We start from the raw sequence: 23,809 nt of genomic DNA on the forward strand, positions 1-23,809 counted from the left end.
TGTCTGGCCCCTTGCAGTTCCAAGCTTTATGTCCGTGCTCGAAGCACCGGAAGCAAGCTTCCGACTGCTTGAGCACGCTCAGTGGGCATACCGACCACCCCACTTTTAGCCTAGCAGCTTTCAGGGCTTCGTTTCCGTCAGTCAGCGGAAGTCGTATGGTGGCTACCTGGGTCCCGGCCGGACCCTTGTCTAGGCGAACCGCCTCGGTTGCCACCACCACTCCACTTTGCTCTTTGAGCAAGCTCTGCTTCAGGTCCTTAGAGAAATTGCCGCGACCTGACGTGAACTCGATTATTATGTCGAGCTGCTGTGACGCTGCTACCACTTTAGGTACAGCGTCTCTATTCTTCTCCATCGCCCTGATTAGCACTGGGCCGTTCATCGCTGTGTCCGGCGTGGTAGGCATGCCGCTGCCTTTGCCACCCACACTAGCGCTCCTAGTTGCATCCTTCTCCACCCTTGGTGGAGAACGCTGGATGCCTCCTCTCGCGAACGGGTTTTCCACCGTATCTACACTTGTTGTATTTTTGATTTTGTTTTCCATAAGTATCCCACGAGTTGAGGGGAAAGAAAAGTCCGCCACATTAGAGTCCCTCATGATGCGGTAACGGCTGATTACTGTGGAGGGCGCTCTGGTACTCCACAGGCTCCGTTTGAGGCTGAGTATTTATAGAACCCCCCCCACCATTCATCCCTCGGCACGGGTCGCATGACACCTTGGATTAGGGGTTTATCCATTCATGTTTTTACTTTTAGCCATGGATAATAGCTATTAAAACCATCCTCCTTTGGGGGCTTTGGACCCTCTGCTCAGGTTCTCGGTATTTTCAGGTTCATCGAACATGCTTCTACCGAGATCCGTCATTTGCAGGCGGAGAGTTTACACTCAGCCTTCGCATGAGTGCCCCCTTCTCTGTCCGCATACGACCCTAGTTTCCACCGGTTGTCCGATTTCCACTAAGGAGCGTATCCCGAATGGTACCACGAGGAGTTAAAGATAGGAGTTGCTAAATAAGGAGCTGTGGAACTTCGTGGTAGTTCTGGAGCGCATTATTCAACCATTTACCATCCGCATACAACGGTCTAGTCCTGAAGCTTCGTCAGAGTTTTGTGTATCCAGCACAAAATTGGATTTCCGAAAAAACGGCAAACGATTTTTTTCCGTACCGTACATTACCTAGTGTCGGAAGTAGTGCGCTGTTTAGGTTTAATGTACGGTACGGGAGAAAAATCGATTGTCGTTTTGTCGGAAGTCCAATTTAGTGCTGGCGACACAATAGTAACAACAAGCCAGTTGAGTGGAACGAAAACCAACCTACTGGTAAAGGCTGAATAAATACTATGAGTGTGGCGTAAATCCTATAAAAATACCGTTTGAAAATTGTAATTCGCGAATTTTGATTGTTGTTGATTGTTGGTAGGTAATAAATAAAATATTTGCAGGCGTCAGATGATATCTGAAGAGTAGTAGGCTGACGTTACGCGACATAATCATGAGTTTCATTATTTCACCGAAAATTTTCAATCAAACCTGCGGTGACTAAAAATTAAAGAACATATTCATACACTTTGTCTGTTGGTATATTAGCATACAGCGACATCACATCTACGGAATAAATCACTGTCCCGTCTGGTACCCGGAAACGAGAAATCTCGTCAGCAAAATCGAAGCCATTGCATATGTGATGTTCTGTTTTCCCAACCAGAAACCTTAGAACTCCTGCTAAATATTGTGCCATGCCATGTTGTTGACCCTAGTGGCCTTAGTGGTCGTCAATTTTTGTGGATTTTCGGCAAACAACAGATTCTTGGCGGATCACGATTAAATACTTTTAATTTGTTTTTTGTTGTTAAAATGAATTATTCTCTTTGTCTATTTTCGTAACATATAGATCTGGGTTCGTTCTCCATAAGGAATTTTCGGCTTTTAACAATATCATTGTGAATCCTATCATTTTCTTTTGTACGTGGCTGGTTTTTATAATTGATGTGATCTGATATTATAGTGGATATTTCTGTGCGGATGTTGTCGGCGTCAGGTTTCTTGTGGATAGCAGCTTCAACCTATGCAATGAACTTCACGTATGGAAACATGAATAAATCAGCCGGGTAAAAATATATCATTGAGCATCAGCGCGTAGGGTATTTTCAGCAGGTTCCTAAATTCAGCCTATTTGAAGAACGTCAAAGCCATCTGTTCTTCCACTTGAACTAGGCCATATGCTGAAAAAATAGATGCCATCGCTTGGGCTGAAAATACCCTCCCGTGCCCTATATCTCGGAATTCGATTTCCACGAAAACTTACAAAATCCACCACGCAGGCTATCGCTTCACCTTTCTGCACGCTTTCTATACTACCTTGCTGCGAGCAAAATTTTTGGCGTACGCCTGGGAGTTCACGAACCTCCACTTGGCAAACGCTGGTCTACAGTTTCTTCTTAGATATCAATCCGCTACATTTCAATGTGACGGTACACACGCCCTTTTTAAAAAATAGTCTTGAGTCGCAATGGCCAACTGGATAAAAGAATGTTTTCCTTCACATGTTAAACTAAATCAAATCGATCTTGCAGGATTTTTTCACGTAGGACTACGTTTTACTTTTATAGAGTGGCATGCTACGAAAACAAAAATGATCGAGACACGAATAAATGATAGATTTTGAACGGTAATAGCTCAGTCAATTATGAACGGATTTTGCTGGATTACCAACCAATCGATTCACAAATCGTATACCTATTCTGTTGTTTTCAGAAAAGGTCTTTACAGCTAACTGCTGCAATTTTTACATAAAATCGATCAATTTCAGTGAATTTACATAAGCTTCCAGCCAGTCACGTTTGAGTGTTCTCGGGTATGAACTTGTTATTTCTATTCCATTTATCAGGTAGTTGTGGGAGTGAAATCCATCGTTTTGCCTTTCTACTATATAAATATATAGTATAAAGGTATAGAAATCACTTGGAAAACCGGAAATGGAAAGAAGGTCCTGCGGGCCGAATGTCATATACCAGTCGACTCAGTTTCAAAAACTGAGCATTTTCTGTGTGTGTGTGTATGTGTGTGTGTGTGTGTGTGTGTGTGTGTGTGTGTGTGTGTGTGTGTGTGTGTGTGTGTGTGTGTGTGTGTGTGTGTGTGTGTGTGTGTGTGTGTGTGTGTGTGTGTGTGTGTGTGTGTGTGTGTGTGTGTGTGTGTGTGTGTGTGTGTGTGTGTGTGTGTGTGTGTGTGTGTGTGTGTGTGTGTGTGTGTGTGTGTGTGTGCGTGTGTGTGTGTGTGTGTGTGTGTGTGTGTGTGTGTGTGTGTGTGTGTGTGTGTGTGTGTGTGTGTGTGTGTGTGTGTGTGTGTGTGTGTGTGTGTGTGTGTGTGTGTGTGTGTATGTGTGTGTGTGTGTGTATGTGACGCTTTTAATCTCACTCATTTTTCTCGGAGATGGCTGGACCGATTTTAATGTTCTTAGCGTCAAATGAAAGGTCTAGGTGTCCCATTGGTCGCTATTGAATTTCATACTGATCGGACTTTTAGTTCAAAAGTTATGTATAAAAATACGAAAAATATGGGACTTCATTATCTCATAGGTCTCTTAACCGATTTGAACAAAATTGATTGCATATGAAAGAGGAGCCTTGCAAACCCTTAACTTCCAAATTTCATGACGATTGGACTTGTAGTTTGAAAGTTACATAAAGAAATGTGAAAAAATAGTATTTAAAACATATTTATGTAACATATAAGCATTAATTTAATGAAAAACATCACACATTTTATGATTATTTGAAAATTACTGCTGAGATCTATCAAACGAAACCGAGTTATTTAAAATCGGACGGTTCATTCAAAAGTTATTCAAACTTTAACACTTAAGCACCGTATATTAAACCGTTAAAACGTTTGAAATCAAAACATATCAATCAAATGTTGATTGTATTCAATGTATGACATGTGTGTGATGTATGTGTGTATGTATGTATGTATGTATGTATGTATGTATGTATGTATGTATGTATGTATGTATGTATGTATGTATGTATGTATGTATGTATGTATGTATGTATGTATGTATGTATGTATGTATGTATGTATGTATGTATGTATGTATGTATGTATGTATGTATGTATGTATGTATGTATGTATGTATGTATGTATGTATGTATGTATGTATGTATGTATGTATGTATGTATGTATGTATGTATGTATGTATGTATGTATGTATGTATGTATGTATGTATGTATGTATGTATGTATGTATGTATGTATGTATGTATGTATGTATGTATGTATGTATGTATGTATGTATGTATGTATGTATGTATGTATGTATGTATGTATGTATGTATGTATGTATGTATGTATGTATGTATGTATGTATGTATGTATGTATGTATGTATGTATGTATGTATGTATGTATGTATGTATGTATGTATGTATGTATGTATGTATGTATGTATGTATGTAGTATGTATGTGTGTGTATGTGATGACAATTTGCATTTTTTAAATTTGCAATGAAATTCAAGAAAAGTGAGAAACATGTCAATTGTCTGAAGTTTTTGAAGCCTCTTTGTGGAATACGAACTCTGAAATCAAAGAAAAGAAAAAAAAACTTCGATACTGATGAAGCCTGCACGTCGTAGGCGAACTACGTATCTGTCGCAAATAAATATTAAATAGTGGGATTCAATTGAAAAGTGTTTTCTTTTCTTTGATTTCAGATTTCAATTGTCATTTTCTTCACTTGCTGTTATTCACAGTTGTACAAGAAAAGCAAAAAGCAAAGAACAGAAGTTAATTTAAGCATGTAGATATAGTGGTATATTGGATTAAAAATACTAGTGAGTTGATTTTTCCAAATAAATTTATACAAATTTCAAACAAATTTTGCGCATCAATAGATACTCTTTTCAATCAATAGATACTAGAGCTTAGAAATGTTACATGAAAAATAGGAAGTAAACGTTGCACAGTAGTAATTTTGTAGGATTTGTTTTCGTTAGTAACATTTTAAAGGACAGATGTCTTATGTCATGTATCATGTTTTAATAAATAAATCAAAAATGACAAGCACTGGACATCATATCGATCATATTTCCCATTCTCAAGCATGTTTATGGCGCAGCTTTTGCACTATTTTTCGACCTCATCTTGTTTTCCTAACCCTCTAACATTGTAAAAACGATGCGATTAAGCTAATCAAGACTATCTTTTCATGAAAGTACATTCAAAAGAAGCTTAAGTTTTGATTGTCATGCAAAAATAATTATTTGAAGGAGCGCCAGCTAAGAAAAAGTTCAATTTCTCTTTTTCATATCTAATGCTCTATTCAGTTATTTTTTCTAATTCAGATATATTGAAAAATTCAAGCCAAGCAAACTAATAGTAAAATTTTGAGATTAATCATTTTGTTGTCGATATCCTTTTTCTTCAAAAGCGAAGTATAATAATAATTTTTCTGAACTCTTGTTTTTCAAAGATGCTAACTTTTGAACGTATGGTATTAATATCAAAATATCAAAAAATCTGCTATGAACACATATTTCATATTGTCAATTCAAAACAAGTTTCGTATGTGGCTCTGAAGCCCGAAAGTTAAGGCCAACCGATTATAAAAAACTAAACAAGGTGTTCATCAAGTAACATAAATGACGCTTACAAGTATTTACGCACCCAAGGAAAGAAAATATAATTATTCTACGCAATACGTTGTGAATTTTACTGGCAAATAAGGATTTTGAGGAATACGGAACGGATATGTAAAAATATAGACAAGTTAATTATAGATGTTCCTGCGAAATTAAATAATGATTATTGTGGCAGTAGAAAGGCTAGATCACGCCGCTAGGTGGATTAATTCGGGTTTTTATAACCTTTCGGTCTAGTTACTGCCATTTTATTGAATATTGGATATTTCAGCTCACAGTTCCTCAGCTTTTTCTTTTATGTTGAATGCTTTTAGACACACTGAAATGCAACACAAAACATCATCAGTTTTCGTGTAGCAAAAACAGTAACAGTTTCGCAGCTTGCTATTAGTGTATCGGCCAGCTATGCCCTTTAGTAACGAAGATAATGGAATGAAAGAACTTGAAAAATCCCGATTCTAATGAAACAGAGACTACTTGATCACCAAATTAGTTTCTATGAAGCGTTCAAGGGTATAGTACATGAATTTTGCCGGTTAGCTCCGAAAATTAATGATGAAAGGCGCGCAAGGCTCGTAAAACTTCAACAAGGGTGATAAGAGCAATCGGTGTTAGAAAACGCAATGCACATATATAAGGTCCTGAAGCAGATCCATTCTTACACAGGTAATTTTTCAAACGAAATGAGTACCATGTTGCATCAAAATCCGGACGGTACCAATATCCGGACACCTTCACTAATTTATCCTTATTAAGTAAAAATATATGCAATTTATGAGATGTAGCTATGTGGATTTCTTTGCAAAAATATCTAAGATCGTTTGAACATTTTCGGTGGTTACGTAGGCTGCGCGAAATAACTTAAATAAATCCAAACGTTACGTTGGTGTCCAACAGGGTTTTTTCTACGAGTTTTTTAAGATTACTAAAAAGTTGTGCTTTCGCGATTTTGGGACCTTATTGTTTAAAGAAATCAATTTTTTAAACGTAGCATCGATAAAGAAGGTGTCATTCATTAATGTATTGAAATAAAGTGCGTTTTTATAAATAATTACGCTGTCCGGATATAAAATCATGTTTTTAAATCCGGACATGTTTGTCTATTGATGATAACTGCCTAATATTTTTTTTTATAAAATGCGAAAGGACATGTTGAATCAGCCAGAAGGTGTGTTACAAAAAGGAGCCTTGAATTCTTGATCCCTGGAACCGTCAAAATATTTGGAAATCCAAAATACTTTAAGGTGCTTAATGTAGAAGTACTTAATTACTTTCGTTCTGTGGATGAGTAAGTGGGTCAGTGTCGTACTTGACTAAAATCGCACCGTAATGACACAAAAGTGGAATTAAAAGTAAAAAATATATAGAGAGATGATTATTTAAGACTATATTTTACAAGTGATCAGTTGTTTACCTATAAGCATACATTTCTTAGACAAAATATGAGAAAGTTTTGCCTGTCCGGAAAACGAATCAAAAGTGTCCGGATATTGATTCACTGAGATGTGAGGTGTCCGGATTTATGAACAAGACAAGCCTGTTTATTTCTCTGATCTTAATGTATTATAGTGAGTTTTCATTGTAAAGTTCATGTGTTTTTGCAAATTTAAGCCTTATAGTTGATTATAGTGCAAAGCAATTACTAGAATGTTGCGAAATTATTCTTTACGGAGCATATTAAAAATATGGCCTGCTTAAGTGTCCGGATATTGATGCAGCATGGTATCTTCGAACGAATTTCTACCGAGACTTCTAGACCGAGACCTCACAGAACAGAAGTGGAAGTGCTGACCTACTACAACAAGTGCTCTACAATTACCCCTCCCGAGGATTAAACCTCTGAAAATCAACAGCATCCAGGCGACTTGGACAAGCTCGTCATTTCTAATCATGTAGCGAATAGCAAAATAATATCAAAGTGTGTTATTGGAAATCGAATAACTCATATCAACATTTGGTCTTGTTTTGGCTGACATAGTTGGTAAAATAACAAAAAATAATATCAAAATTTTACTCCTTTAAGGCTAAACGAATAACTACTTGTGTTATTTAAATAACAAAGCAATAACATGACTGTATTCAGAGTTTAGAATAACATATTTTAGTATTATTAAGGTATTGAATAACAAATACAGTAGTATATAAGATATTAAAAAATCCTTTTATAAAATACTAGCTGACCCGACAAACTTGGTATTGCCACAAATTAATTTGTGTTGTACATAAATCATGAATTTGGGTGATCTTTGTCACAATCTCGAGTTTTGCAAGCCCCCCAGTGGGCGGCGCTTCCGACGGCGGGTCACCGGCCACACTCGCGACCGTCTCGTCCTGAATGATCTAGTGTTACTATAGATAGTTTTTGTGGTCTTGTATTGACTAATGTTTTATGGAAGAGTCTCGAATTTCTCGAGTTCGATTAGTTTTTGAGTTTCGCAAAAATTTCTGTTTTATTTGTATGAGAGTCGTATCCCCCTACCACAGGGGTGAGAGGTCTCTAACTAGCGTAAAATAAATTCAAGGCTCCAATATATCCCACATGCCAAATTTGGTTCCATTTGCTTGATTAGTTCTCGAGTTATAAGGAAATTTGAATTTCATTTGTATGCGAGCCCCCCTCTTAAAAGGGGAAGGGGTCGTAATTCACCATAGAAAAAATTTCTACCAAAACTCCCACATGCCAAATTTGGTTCCATTTGATTGATTAGTTCTCGAGATAAGAGGAAATTTGCATTTCATTTGTATTGAAGCCCACCCTCTTAATGGGGAGATGGGCCATAACTCGCTTTCTAAAGAAGAGAGGGGTCTCAATTCACCATTGAAAAAAATCTTGCCTCCAAAACACATGTCAAATACATGTCAAATTTGATTCCATTTGCTTGATTAGTTCTCGAGTTATGAGGAAATTTGTTTTTCATTTGTATAGGAGCCACCCTCCTCTTAAAGTGGGAAGGGGTCCTAAGTCACCATAGAAAATATTCTCGCCTACAAAAACACCCACATGCTAAATTTGGTTCCATTTGATTGATTAGTTCTAGAGTTATGAGGAAATTTGTATTTCGTTTGTATGAGAGCTCCCCCTCTTAAAAAGGTAAAGGGTCCTAATTCATCATAGGAAAAATGGTTGCCTCCAAAAATACCCACATGCCAAATATGGTTTCATTTGCTAGATTAGTTCTCGAATTATGAGGAAATTTGTATATCGTTTGTATAGGAGCCCCCCCTCTTATAGTTGGGAGGGGTCTTAATTCACCATAGAAACTATTCTTGCCCTCGAAAACTTTCACATGCCAAATTTTGTTCCATTTGCTTGATTAGTTCTCGAGTTATGAGGAAATTTGAATTTCATTTGTATAGGAGCATCCCCTCCTAAAGTGGGTAGGGGTCCCAATTCATCATAGAAAAATTTTTTGTCTCCAAAAACACCCACGTGCCAAATTTAGTTCCATTTGCTTGAGTAGTTCTCGAGTTATGAGGAAATTTGTATTTCGTTTGTTTGGGAGCCCCCCCTCTTAAAGTTGGGAGGGGTCCTAATTCACCATAGAAAATATTCTTGCCCTCGGAAACTTTCACATGCCAAATTTGATTCCATTTGCTTGATTATTTCTCGAGTTATGAGGAAATTTGCATTTCATTTGTATAGGAGCCCCCCCCCCCTCCTAAAGTGGGGAGGGGTCGCAATTCATCATAGAAAAAATTTTTGTCTCCAAAAACACCCACGTGCCAAATTTGGTTCCATTTGCTTGATCAGCTCTCGAGTTATGAGGAAATTTGTATTTTATTTGTATAGAAGCCCCCCTATTAAAGTGGGGAGGGGTTCTAATTCACTATAGAAAATATTCTTGCCCTAGAAAACTTTCACATGCCAAATTTGGTTCCATTTGCTTGATTAATTCTCGAGTTATAAGGAAATTTGTATTTCATTTGTATGGGAGCCCCCCTTCCTAAAGTGGGGAGGGGTCCCAATTCACCATAGAAAAAATTTCATCTCCAAAAACACTTACGTGCCAAATTTTGTTCCATTTGCTTGATTAGTTCTCGAGTTATGAGGAAATTTGTATTTCGTTTGTATAGGAGGAGCCCCCTCTCTTAAAGTGGGGAGGGGTCCTAATTCACCTTAAAAATATTCTTGCCCTCGAAAACTTTCACATGCCAAATTTTGTTCCATTTGCTTGATTAGTTCTCGAGTTATGAGGAAATTTGTATTTCATTTGTATAGGATTCTCCCCTCCTAAAACGGGGAGGGGTCCCAATTTATCATAGAAAAAATTTTTGTCTCCAAAAACACCCACATGCCAAATTTGGTTCCATTTGCTTGATTACTTCTCGAGTTATGAAGAAAATTTGTATTTCTTTGGTACAGGAGCCCCCCTCTTAAAGTGGGGAGGGGTCCTAATTCACTATAGAAAATATTCTTGCCCTCGAAAACCTTCACATGCTAAATTTGGTTCCATTTGCTTGATTAGTTCTCGAGTTATGAGGAAATTTGTATGGAAGCCCCCCCCCTCTTAAAGGGGAGAGGAGTTATAATTCCCCTTATAAGGAGGGGTGGGGTCTCAATTTACCATAGAATAAATTCTTGTCACCGAAAACACCCACATGCCAAATTTTGTTCTATTTGCTTGATTAGTTCTCGAGTTATGCAGAAATTTGTGTTTCATTTGTATGGGAGCCCCCCTCTTAGGGGGGAGGGTTCTCTAACCATCACTAAAAACTTTCCTGGCCCCAATAACCTCTACATGCAAATTTTCACGCCGATTGGTTCAGTAGTTTTTGATTCTATAAGGAACATACGGACAGACAGACAGACAGAAATTCTTTTTTATAGGTATAGATTTATAATCTAAAAATTTTTTAATCAATAAAAAAAATTGTATGAAATATTGTCAATTGTAAGGAAAATTGTACCATCCAAAGTGCAATATCGCTCATAAAAGTGCTATTTTGCATTAAATCGTTTCGGTATCTTCGGCGTACTTATTGCTGCCGAAGATACCGAAACGATTTAATGCAAAATGCACTGTTTTAAATATCTACTCAATAGTAAAATGTGTTATCAATGTATCTCCATATCTATTCAACAACAAAATATACCATTATAACACAGTTTGATATTGTTTTTGTATTATTTAGCTCTTCGCTCCTGCTCGGGTATACTAGGTAACTCTAAGGAGATGTTTCAAAGCAAATTTAACAAATTATTCACGAATCGGCCTTTTTAAGAGCCATAGAATTGAATTGAAAATATCTTGGAACTAATTTTTTCACTAAAATTATTTTATCAAGTTATAGAGGTTTCACGAAAACTAATTAAAATTGTTCATTTACGCTTGTGCCTAATTTAGAAGTAGTTTTCAGTTAGTCAATTGGAGTTTGGTTTTAAATTTGGTACACATTCTTTAAAACTCGATCCATCCAAATCTATACCTATAAGAATGGTTTTCTATCTGTCTGTCTGTCCGTATGTTCCTTATAGAATCGAAAACCACTGAACCGATCGGCGTGAAAATTTGCATGTAGGGGTTTTTGGGGCCAGAGAAGATACTTATGATGGTTAGAGACCCCTCCCCCACTAAAAGGTAGGGCTCCCATACAAATCTACACCTATAAAAAGGGATTTCTGTCTGCCCGTATGTTCCCTATAGAATCGAAAACTACTGAACCGATCGGCGTGAAAATTTGCATATAGGGGTTTTTGGGGCCAGGGAAGGTTCTTATGATGGTTAGAGACCCATCCCCCCAATAAGAGCGGGGGGCTCCCATGCAAATGAAACACAAATTTCTGCATTACTTGAGAATTAATCAAGCAAATGGAGCAAAATTTGACATGTGGGTGTTTTTGAAGAAAAGAATTTTTTCTATGGTGAATTGAGACCCCTCCGCTCTTTAGAAGGGGAAATATGATTCATCTACCCTCTAAGAGGGGGGGGGGGCTTCCATACAAATGAAATACAAATTTCCTCAAAACTTGACAACTAATCAAGCAAATGGAACCAAATTTGACATGCGAGGGTTTTAGAAGGCAACATTTTTTTCTATGGCGAATTCTTCTCTTTAGGAGGGGGGGCTCCCATACAAATAATATACAAATTTCCTCATAACTCAAGAACTAATTAAGCAAATAAAACCAAAATTTGGCATGTGGGGGTTTTTGGATGCTCAAAATTGCTCTCTTACCCCTCCTTAAAATTGCTGGTCATTTTATCTAAGCAACGACATATAAATTGTTCAGTTTCGTTCAGTAGTTTAGTAGTTGTTAGCATTTGAAATCTTTCATTCAAACGTTGCACTTTTATTTTCGTTTTCACAAAGTGCTACCCAGTCCCAGTATAGTAAACAAAGACGTAGTTTTACGTCTTACGTGTAGGTTTTTTTAACAAAGAACGTAAAAAAAATATTCCGAAGAGAAAAAAAAATTTGACTGTAAATTTCTCGTGGAATGACCTATATACATACCTAATTGGAAAGTTTCCTTTTTCATTTGTTTTCAGATTCAAATATATGTTTCCATAAATTGATAACAGAATCGTTTGTTTGTGTGTTTCAAGCCCTTCAAACTTCATAATCTGCAGAAAGGTCCATCAACTAGTACTATTATTACTCAAGAGCAAGCAATCAAAATGTATACATTGATGCAAACTATTCGTCGGCTGGAGACATCCGCTGGTAACTTATACAAGGAAAAAATTGTTCGTGGTTTCTGTCATTTATACTCAGGACAAGAAGCATGTGCTGTAGGGATGAAAGAAGCTATGCGTCCTCAAGATAATATAATCTCAGCATACCGCGTCCATGGTTGGACTTTTCTGATGGGAGTTAGTCCTAAAAGCGTATTATGCGAACTGACTGGTAAGCAAGGCGGATGCGCGAGGGGTAAAGGAGGCTCTATGCATATGTATGCTCCTAACTTTTATGGAGGAAATGGTATAGTCGGCGCACAAGTACCATTAGGTGCCGGCGTGGCTATGGCCTGTCAATACAAAGGAAATAATGGAGTTTGCTTAACATTGTATGGCGATGGAGCTTCAAATCAAGGACAGGTTTTTGAAGCTTATAATATGGCATACCTTTGGAAATTGCCATGCATTTTTGTCTGTGAGAATAACGGCTATGGTATAAATTGAAATAATATACACTACAGTTCTTTTTAATAGATTATTTGATTCGATTATTTGAAGGCATGGGAACCAGTAGTGACCGATCATCGTGTAATACGAGTTATTTTCAACGTGGAGATGTTCTGCCAGGCATTTGGGTTGACGGTATGGATGTTGTAGCAGTTAAACTGGCCACTGATTTTGCAATAGAATATGTACTTAAGCATGGCCCATTGGTTATGGAAGTATTTACATACAGGTAATATCTCAGTTATGATGTTTTTGAACGTTTATTGCCTATTTAAACATCTTTTAGATACTCTGGTCACTCTATGTCTGATCCTGGTACTAGCTATCGAACACGGGACGAAGTTCAAGAAGTTCGCCAAACTCGGGATCCAATTTCATCGTTTAAAGACAAAATAATTACCGCAGGATTAGTAACTGCGGATGATTTGAAGGTATGTGAAGACTAGTCAGTTTTACAGTACAGCAAATAATTATCTAAAATTGTAGACTATCGACGGAAAAATTAAAACTGAAATTGACGAAGCAACTGCAGCGGCAAAGGCTGATAGTGAAATAGGGCTTACAGAATTAACTACTGATATTTACGCAAAGAATCTGGAAGGCGACTTGAGAGGAACTTCTCCCAGCTCGTGGCTTAAGCATGCAACTTTGAAACGTGCTATCAACCTATGACATATTTCTTTTCCTAGGTAAAATTGTTGGGATAAAATAACATGTGTTCAATAGTAGATATTTTAGTAGTTTTCAACTCAAATGTATTGTATAAGTCGTTTGTAACCTCATAAATATAAAATATAAATTTTAAAACATTATCAATTTTAATGAAATTTATTTTCGCTTTGCAGTCATAGTGAATCGTTCCGAACCAAAGCAGTTTATTTACCAGTAATTTTACAGTAATTTTTACAGGAGACGCAATTCTCCAAACCAAGTGTTCTAATGTCCTTTGGAAAAATTACAATCGCTATTTTGAATACAGTAATGACCCGATTTTGTCACCCCCATGATGAATTTAAGGGTGACAAAAACGGAACAGTGACAAGATCGGATATTTTTTCAATTTTCATTTTATTGCAGATACTTACTTACTTAGGTGGCTTGCCGTCCTAAGACAAAGCCTGTTGAACAAAATTTCTCCATGTAACTCGGTTGAGGGCTACCGCTCTCCAATTCCTCGGACACCGAGTACTCTCCGCCAGATCTCGCTCCACCTGGTCTAACCATCTTGCTCGCTGCGCTCCTGGTCGTCTTGTTCCTACCGGATTTGAGGCGAACACCATCTTTGCAGGGTAGTTGTCCGGCATTCTTGCAACATGCCCTGCCCATCGCATCCGTCCAGCTTTAGCCACCTTCTGGATATTGGGTTCGCCATAGAGCTGTGCGAGTTCATGGTTCATCCTCCGCCTCCATACTCCGTTCTCCTGTACGCCGCCGAAGATCGTTCTTAGCACTCGTCGTTCGAAAACTCCGAGCACTCGCAGGTCCTCCTCGAGCATTGTCCATGTTTCATGCCCGTAGAGAACAACCGGTCTAATAAGCGTCTTGTACAGGGTGCACTTTGTACGGGGACTTAGTCTGCTCGACCGCAATTGCTTGTGGAGCCCATAGTAAGCACGACTTCCGCTGATAATACGCCTCCGAATCTCACGGCTGGTATCATTGTCCGCCGTTACCAGTGAGCCAAGGTAGACAAATTCATCGACTACCTCAAACTCATCGCCGTCGATCAATATACTACTGCCCAAGCGGTGTCGTTCGTCCTCGGTTCCGCTGGCCAGCATGTACTTTGTTTTAGACGTATTTACCTTTAACCCAATCTTTTCTGCTTCGCGCTTTAGTCTGGTGTACTGTTCAGCCACCGCCACAGATGTTCTGCCGATAATATCCATGTCATCGGCAAAGCAGACGAATTGACTAGATTTGTTGAATATCGTGCCCCGCGTGTTGATATCCGCTCGGTTCATATTGCAGATAATTTTATTGCAGATAACGTTGAACAATATTCCTTTCTGACCGCTTTTAGGACATTGCGTGTAACGAACTTACATGTCTGGAGACATAGGGAGTTAGAATTAAGTCATTATTTGCCAAAATTCAATTAGGCCATTACAAATATTTTTTAAAGTTTTTGTCCTTCGGATGCTGGGCAACTGTAGGGGGGGTAATGCAAAAAAACAAAGATTTTTTTAATCACGCAAAAAAATTAAGATTTTTTGGAATTTCTACTTGAAGTTTAATCGTGAAAGCCGAATCTATTCTTGCTTTTCCTTATCAGATTTAAATTGACTCTTTTCGGTGAATTATTGAAATAACTTAGTATTGTTAACGTTTCCGCTTACTTTATTCAGCCATCCTCAGAAATTTATGACAAACAACTTATAATTTAAATTCAAACTTGAACGTTTGTCGCCGCTATCGTTTTACTGTTTCCTTGTCTGTAGTGAACTTGCTTTTCATACATAAGTTAATATTTTCCATGCAAAATATGCTTTTTGCTAACCAGTTGTGTAACTGATGCTGGCAGGAAAGCCTTTCGTCACCGTAGTATCTGTCTCTGGAACCGTCTGCCGAGCGTGTGCAAAAGTGCTAGAAGCTACGCCGCCTTCAAAATATCTTGTAAAACATTCCTCTCAGCAGAAAACTGATTATTATTAGAACTGATTGATATTAGCAGAAATCACATTGTACGCAAACTTTGAAAACCATTATAAGGTTACTTGTGTTACGTGAATATGTAGTTAAATAAATAAAATAAAAATAAATAAAAAACCTTCTAAAATAGAGTCAAAATCGGAAAAAGTTTTTTTTTCGATTTTCGGAAATTACATTATTTATACTTCCACTTTTGTTTTGTGCTAGAAGCGTTAATACGCCGGAAACTCTTTTTTCGAGTTCTGTAGGCTGTAAACCCCACAAATAATGGATTTTATACAAAAAATTTTTACTCACGACTGACCAAATTTTTTTTGCCCCCCGATTTTTAGAGCCAATTTTGAAGGGCGGGGGGACAAAAACTTTAAAAATAATGATAATTATAATAGACCGTTGAATTTTTATTAAAAGATGTGGCTTTTCGGTCTCGAGTTTCTCACGAAAACTTTATTTTACGTTCAGCTGACGTTTCGAAGAACTAGGCATAGTTCTTCGAAACGTCAGCTGAACGTAAAATAAAGTTTTCGTAAGAAACTCGAGACCGAAAAGCCACATCTTTTAATTTAAAAATAATTTGCAATGGCCTTATAATGATTATTTGTATTATTATTTGTAAATATTTAACCTTCCTAATGCATTAGAAAAAAGTTACATATTATGCATTGGGGTCGAAAACGACCTATGTTTTGAAATTGCTCTCATTCATCCATTTTCAATCCGAATTTCGTTTTTTTTACCTCGTTTGAAAGGTATGGCCAAAAACTGGCACCTAAGGTACGTTAGTGAATATTTGTTGACTAATGGTCACTTCTGCGTCGGTTTGAGATAATTCATTTTGCGGCACATCAAATTACATTGGCTTGATAAAATAAGACTAATGGAAGTACAATGGGGACATTTTGGACCCAAATGGCCACTTCACCACCATCCACCATCGGCCACCATCCGGTACCCGGTTTTAGGGGACATTTTTGATTCTTAGGATGATTTATCTTACGACACGTCGAATTACATCTGTTTGATAACATAATACTATTGAAAGCATGATTAAGACATTTTGAAGGCAAATGGCCACATCAGAATTGGTCCCGGAACAGGTATCCGGTTTTCGGGTACATTTTTGTATTTTAGGATAACTCATCTTGCGACACATCAAATCACATCGGCTTGATCAAATAAGACTGATGGAAGGAAAACTAGGTCATTTAGAAGCCAAATGGCTACTTTACCGAACCGATGTTCCGGAACGTACTTGATTCCGGGGGACATTTTTGAATTTTGAAATAATTAATCTTGCGGCACATCAAATCACAACGCCTTGATCAAATAAGACAGTTACAAGAGCTATGGGGACAATTTGATGACAAATGGTCATTTCATCATCGGTTCCGGAACATCGGGTGCACGGTTTATGAGAACATTTTTGTATAGGAAAATTCATCATGCGACACATCAAATTACATTGCATTGGCTTGATAAAATAACACAAATGGAACTTTGAAGCCAGGAGACCATTTCACCATCTGTTAATTGCAGTTTCTAAATTGCTAACTCAGCAACGCTAAGTACGGCGCGGAATTTCGAAGCTCCTTTAGTTCTCTGTTCGCACCTACGAATGCCGTAGCATTGTCACAGTATAGGTTTACTACTCGACCGCGGCGTGCAATGAAACGTTTCATTGCATTTATACATGATTGACCGGACAAATCATGTACTATTTCAAGATGGATCGCTTTTGTTGACATGCATACGAAGCAAGCAACATACATTTTCACCGACGATCCTCTTCCAGACAACGGGCAAAAAAGGTCCGCAATAATCTAAACCCGAGTTTGAGAAAACACGAGCTGGGTTTATTCTGACTCTTGGCAGAGGGGCCATAATTTCATTACGCGCGCGAGGTTTGCATCGAAAGCATTGTACACATTGCCGGACCGTTTTGCGAACTAATTGCCTTCCCCGCAATGGCCAATACCTTTGCCGCATTGTAGATAAAAGTAAAGTTGGGCCAGAATGTAACGTTTGTAGATGAATTGCGCGAGCGTTCATTATAGTTAAACGGTGTTCTGATGGCAACACGATCGGACACCTGGTGTCAAATGGAGCAGTCAATTTTTCTAATCTACCCCGTACGCGAATCACACCTTCTTCATCGAGAAATAGATTTAAACCCTTGACAATAGATTTAAAATGTAATTCCCCTTGTATTAATTCATTCGCATTAGCTCTTTGTAAGCATTTGATTTCGTTGGGGAATGACTGAGACTGAGCAAGTTTAATTAATAATGTAAGCGCGCGATTTGTTTCGAAACACGACAACGATTGAAAATTGCGTTGGGAAGCTAAAGTAGCACAGTTTTTTGCAAACCGTAAGCAGTATGCAGTCACGCGTATTAGTTTCGACAGTTCTGAAAACCTATCAAAAATTTCGAATTGCGACAACATTTGGGATGAACAGGTTAATACTACAGCGGCACGACGTTCGACATCAACTGACTTATTAGGCATGATAGCTTTTAAATTCGGCCACGTCCGTTCGTGATGTTGGAGAAAGGGTGGCCCATGCCACCAGAGGTTATCATCTATAATTAGGTTCGGGTGTACTCCACGCGATATTCTATTCGCGGGATTGAACTGTAAAACAATTGTGGAGTCAGTCCAAAACGTGACTGATCCAGCGAAATCTGTCGAGTTTAAAATTTGATTTATGAGCCTTGCTCCTAACAGTGCTGCACAAAGCTCCATGCGTGGTACAGTTAATCCACGAAGAGGTGCTACTCGCGATTTGGTAATTAATAAACGGCTAGCTGCATTATTTTTAGTTGAGATTAGCCATCTGGCCCTACAACATACACGCAGCAACCATAAGCCTTTTCCGAGGCGTCACAGAAACAGTGAAGCGAGTAATGTTGACCTTCCACCACACGACGACTTACTTTTATGTGGCCCAGCATAGAGATTTTCAATCTAAAATCTATCCACCATTCAGAGAAACTATCGGGAAGAATTTCATCCCATTCAAATTTCCCCGCCCATAGTTTCTGTATGAATATTTTTGCACTAACAACTACAGCTCCTAATAATCCCAAAGGATCAAAAAGTTGAGCCATCTTTGAGACAACTATTCTTTTGGTTAACGATGACAAAGAAGGAAATATGGGAATCATGAATGAAAACAAGTCATTATGGGGGTCCCATAAAAGTCCTAAAGCTTTCACGGATGACGAACGGTCGATTTCCACTTGTTTTGGCTTTTCTATAAGATCAGAAGGAATCGAAGAACTCTAGAATCATTTGCACACCACTTAAATTGAAGCACCCAGCATGCAATAAATTTTTTAGTTGCACGGTCGATTTTACTACTTCTTCTAAATCGTCTCCATCTGCCAAGGTATCATCGACATAGGTTCGGGATGTAATTATTTTAGCACCTAACGGGAAATTATGTCCTTCATCCTTTGCAAGCTGAATCAGGACGCAAGTGGCTTGGAACGGAGCGCAACTAGTTCCATATGTAACAGTTGTTAGTCGGTATGATTTAAACGATAAATTGGGGTTATCTCTCCAAACGATTTGGAGTAAATTTCGGTCCTCCGGATGAACCAAAATTTGCCAGAACATTTTTTCAATGTCAGCAATGAATACAAATTTTGGAATGCGAAAATTTAAAACGATAGATAGAAGTGTTGGCTTGGTAAACGGCCGGATAATGCGGAATATAGACCCCATAGTGGTCGTTAGCCTCTTATCTAGCAACTCCGATCCCGACCTCCTCGTGGTACCAGCCGGAATACGAGCAACCTTAGCGGAGATCGGGTAACCAACCCCGGTGGAAACTAAGGTCGTATACTAACCGGGAAGGAGGTAGTGAGTCTCGGCACTATAAGATGGCAGCCCCATCACGAGACTCGGTAGTGTTGCCCCAGTACGGCTACACACCTAAACAACACAAACTAACAACATTCAAGCATATTCGGAGCGGAATATTCGGCATCGACCTAGGCGACGGAATAAGGACGACGAATGGAGACTCGGGACTTCAGATCGCAGATCGCTAAATTTCGCAGGTTGCGAGCGGGTGCTGATTGAACAGCTGGAACCCCGCAAACTCGGTATCGTAGCTCTGCAGGAAATCTGTCGCAAAGGAGAGAAGGTATGGAAGATACGTGGCGGAAAGGCCCAGTTTTACCAGAGCGGTGGCGCTACCAACGAACTGGGAACGGGCTTTGTAGTGCTGGGCGGAATGCAGGATCGCGTGATAGATTGGAAGGCGATCAACGAGAGAATGTGTGTATTGAGGATAAAGGGTCGTTTCTTCAATTATAGCATCATTAACGTGCACTGCCCGCACGAAGGTAGACCCGACGATGAGAAAGAAGCGTTCTACGCGAGGCTGGAGGCAACGTACGACAGCTGCTCGTCACGGGACATCAAGATCGTCATCGGGAATATGAACGCCCAGGTCGGTAGGGAAGAAATGTATAGACCGGTGGTAGGACCCCATAGCCTGCACACCGACACAAACGATAACGGCCAACGATGTATAAACTTCGCAGCTTCCCGAGGCCTGGTGATCCGAAGTACCTTTTTCCCGCGCAAGGATATCCACAAAGCCACCTGGAGATCACCTGACCAACGTACAATGAACCAAATTGACCACGTTCTCATAGAGGGCCGGTTCTTCTCTAACATCACGAACGTACGCTCCCGTCGGGGTGCGGATATCGATTCTGACCATTACCTAGTAGCAGTACATGTGCGCTCAAAGCTGTCCACCGTATACCGGACACGTCAAAGCCGCCCTCCTCGGCTGAACATCAGGCAGCTAGATAACCCACAAGCTGCCGAGAACTACGCGCAAGTACTGAATGAGGCACTGCCTTCTTCCGAGGAGTTAGATGCTTCAAACCTCGAAGACGGTTGGGGCAGAATACGCTCGGCCATCGGAGAGGCCGCTACCGCGGCACTAGGTATTGAGCCTCGGAGTACACAAAATGATTGGTTTGATGGGGAATGCCAACAAGCGGTGGAGGAGAAAAAAAATGCTTGGAAAAATTATCTAAGTATTGCCACTAGAGAGAACCTGGCCAAGTACCGACGAGCTAGGAACAAGTTGACCACGATCCTGAGGAGAAAAAAGCGCCAAAAGGAGGACAGAGATCGTGAAGAATTGGAGCAACTATTCCGAGCTAATGACACGCGCAAGTTTTATGAGAAGGTGAACCAAACTCGGAAGGGCTACACACCGAAACCTGGCGTGTGTAGGGACGAGGGAGGGAATCTAATTACAAACGAGCGTGAGGTGGTCGACAGGTGGAAGCAGTTCTTCGATGAACACCTCAATGGCGAAGTCGCAGAAGGAGGCGGAACGGAAATTAACCTAGGAGCGCCCATGGAAGATAGTGATGTCCTAGCACCTGATCTCCAAGAAGTCAAACGAGAAATCAGGTTGCTGAAGACCAATAAAGCCGCTGGGAAGGACCGCTTACCGGCAGAGCTTTATAAACATGGCGGAGAAACGCTAGCAAAGGCTCTACACTGGGTTATTTCGAGGATTTGGGAGGAGGAAAAGCTACCGGAGGAATGGATGGAAGGAGTGGTTTGTCCCATCTACAAAAAGGGTGATCGGCTAGACTGCTGCAACTATCGCGGTATTACGCTGGTAAATGCCGCCTACAAGGTACTCTCCCAGATCCTGTTACACCGGCTGTCACCGATAGCACAAGGTTTCGTAGGGAATTATCAGGCGGGTTTCATGGGGGCTCGCGCAACTACGGACCAAATTTTTACTCTCCGACAGATCTTGCAGAAATGTCGGGAGTACAACGTGCCCACGCATCACATCTTTATTGATTTCAAAGCAGCATACGATACAGTTGATCGAGACAAGCTATGGCAGATAATGCACGAATACGGTTTTCCGGACAAACTGACGCGACTGATCAGAGCTACATTGGATCGAGTGATGTGTTTCGTACGCATCTCGGGGACACTCTCGAGTCCCTTCGAGACGCGACGAGGGTTGAGACAAGGTGACGGTCTATCCTGCATGCTGTTCAACATCGCTCTTGAGGGGGTGATCCGACGAGCGGGCATCGAAACGAGAGGCACGATTTTTACCAAGAGTAGCCAACTTCTAGGCTTTGCAGATGACTTCGATATCATTGCCAGGAACTTTGCGACGGCGGAGGCAATCTACGCCAGACTGAAAGCGGAGTCTAGGAGAATTGGGCTAAAAATAAATGCGTCGAAGACCAAATACATGAAAGGAAGAGGCTCAAAGGAAACAAATGTGCGCCTCCCACGGACGGTAACCGTTGACGGCGACGAACTAGAAGTGGTAGAAGAGTTCGTGTATTTGGGATCGCTGGTGACCGCGGACAACACTAGTAAGGAGATCCAGCGGCGCATCCAAGCGGGAAATCGGGCCTACTTTGCCCTTCGTAAAACGCTACGATCAGGAAGCATACGCCGCCGCACGAAGCTAACAATGTACAAAACCATTATTAGACCAGTAGTTCTTTATGGACTTGAAGCCGTGACGCTGCTTACGGAGGACATACGCGCCCTTGCCGTGTTTGAGCGGAAAGTGCTGCGGACGATATTTGGCGGAGTACAAACTGAAAGCGGAGAGTGGCGGAGGCGTATGAATCACGAGCTACAGGCACTGCTTGGGGAGACTCCCATCGTACATCTAGCGAAAGTTAGCAGGCTACGGTGGGCCGGACACGTCGTAAGGATGCCGGACGACTGTGCGGCGAAAATAGTCCTCTTCAACAACCCCACCGGCACCAGGAACAGGGGGGCCCAACGTGCACGATGGCTCGACCAGGTCGAGAGCGATTTGCGACTTCTGAGACGACTAGGAAATTGGCGACGAGTGGCCCAAGACCGAGTTGAATGGAGACGAGTGCTTGAAACAGCACGAGCCACCCCGGCTCTATGCTGCTGAAGAAGAAGAAGAAGAAGAAGTGTTGGCTGAACTGTCTGGCTAGCATAGAGCACGTCATTTAATGAGAGTTGATTACAACCACTGCATGAGGCATCAAAGACAACGCGAGTTTTGGTACTGGAGCTATCTAAACGCTGTATGGCATGATGTGGCAAAAAGAATTTTGGATTACCTGGTACACTTGGTTCCATATGTCCTAAACGAGCATATTCCTCCATAAAACGACGATATTCTTCATGGAACTGAGGATCTCTTGCAAACTTATGCTCGATGGATTGCAGACGTCGCTGTGCCATCAGGTATGTATTACCTAAGAGCGGCAGCCGATCATTCCTAACTGGCAAACGCACAACATACCTGCCGGTCTTATCACGGCTTACCGTTCTCTAGAAATGATCCTCACAATATTGGTCATCTCGTGATAGAGCACGTGTTTCGTCAATATAGTCGAGCTCCCAAAAGCGTTGCAACAACGAGTCGAGGTTTGTGCTGGTTCCAATTATACAAATTGGCGGTTTAATTGTAGACGAGGGATACATTTCGGAGACAATGTATCCAAAAACTGTTTTCTATAACGACGGATAACCCTTAGATATAGTTGAATGATATTTTTTACCTTGAATTATAGAAAAGAAAAATTCAGCTCCGATAAGAATGTCAACTCCCGCACTAATGTAAAACTTTGGGTCTGCTAATGCCAAGTAATTTGGAATATTCCAGTCGTTAATTTCGATATTCCTGCTCGGTAAAACTTCAGGTATTTTCGGAATGATTAAGCACCGCATTGACCTTGAAAATCTTCCGAGACGAGAACCGATTTGTGCTTCAACCATCTCGTTTACGTGTAATTTTCCTCGACCGATTCCGAGAACCTCCATGTTAGTTTTCACGTGATTATATCCTAATCTTCTTGCAAATGAATCGGAAATGAAATTACACTGAGAACAGCTGTCCAGTACCACACGCGCGTAGCATTCGTTATTCGAGATGTCCCTCACTTTAACTATGGCTGTAGCCAAAAACACCTCACTACCCGCGCGTAACGGATGCATTGCTACAGCAGTTGATGGGACCGTATCATGTTCGGATTCATATGGTATATCACATTCTTCCGCGACAGATGAGCGATTTTGATCGAGTATAGTGGCGAATGATAGCAAGGTTCATGCACCCGATGAACGCGATCCGACAAAGTTCACTTGATCCGTATGGGTGGTCGGAGCCTCCACTTGCGAGTCAACTTCATTTCGATATGAGCAACTGATAAGAGTGTTAGTAGTATCGATTGTAAGTGGCGGCAAATGTAAAAGCGTATGGTGACGCTTAGCGCGAACGTTGCAATTAGATGAGTTACAGCTCTTTGCAAGATGGTACCCGTTAAGACAATTGATACACAATTTACATTTTTTCACAAAGTCGAATCTTTGCTTCGGAGATAA

General features: G+C 40.2%; 1 protein-coding gene across 1 annotated transcript in view; it reads left to right on the plus strand.

Annotated features, from left to right (window-relative positions):
* LOC128742238 (pyruvate dehydrogenase E1 component subunit alpha, mitochondrial-like) overlaps window positions 1–13,477 on the plus strand; it is a 164,719-nt gene extending 151,242 nt beyond the window's left edge. The window contains exons 4-7 of the mRNA XM_053838529.1: window positions 12,188–12,752; window positions 12,818–12,995; window positions 13,053–13,197; window positions 13,253–13,477. Of these exons, the coding sequence (XP_053694504.1) occupies window positions 12,188–12,752; window positions 12,818–12,995; window positions 13,053–13,197; window positions 13,253–13,438 (1,074 nt within the window). The 3' untranslated portion in view covers window positions 13,439–13,477. The remainder of the gene's footprint in view (window positions 1–12,187; window positions 12,753–12,817; window positions 12,996–13,052; window positions 13,198–13,252) is intronic.
* The last annotated feature ends 10,332 nt before the right edge of the window (window positions 13,478–23,809 follow it).

This window comes from Sabethes cyaneus, chromosome 3, assembly GCF_943734655.1.
Source record: "Sabethes cyaneus chromosome 3, idSabCyanKW18_F2, whole genome shotgun sequence".
In the NCBI taxonomy this organism is placed as follows: Eukaryota; Metazoa; Arthropoda; class Insecta; order Diptera; family Culicidae; genus Sabethes; species Sabethes cyaneus.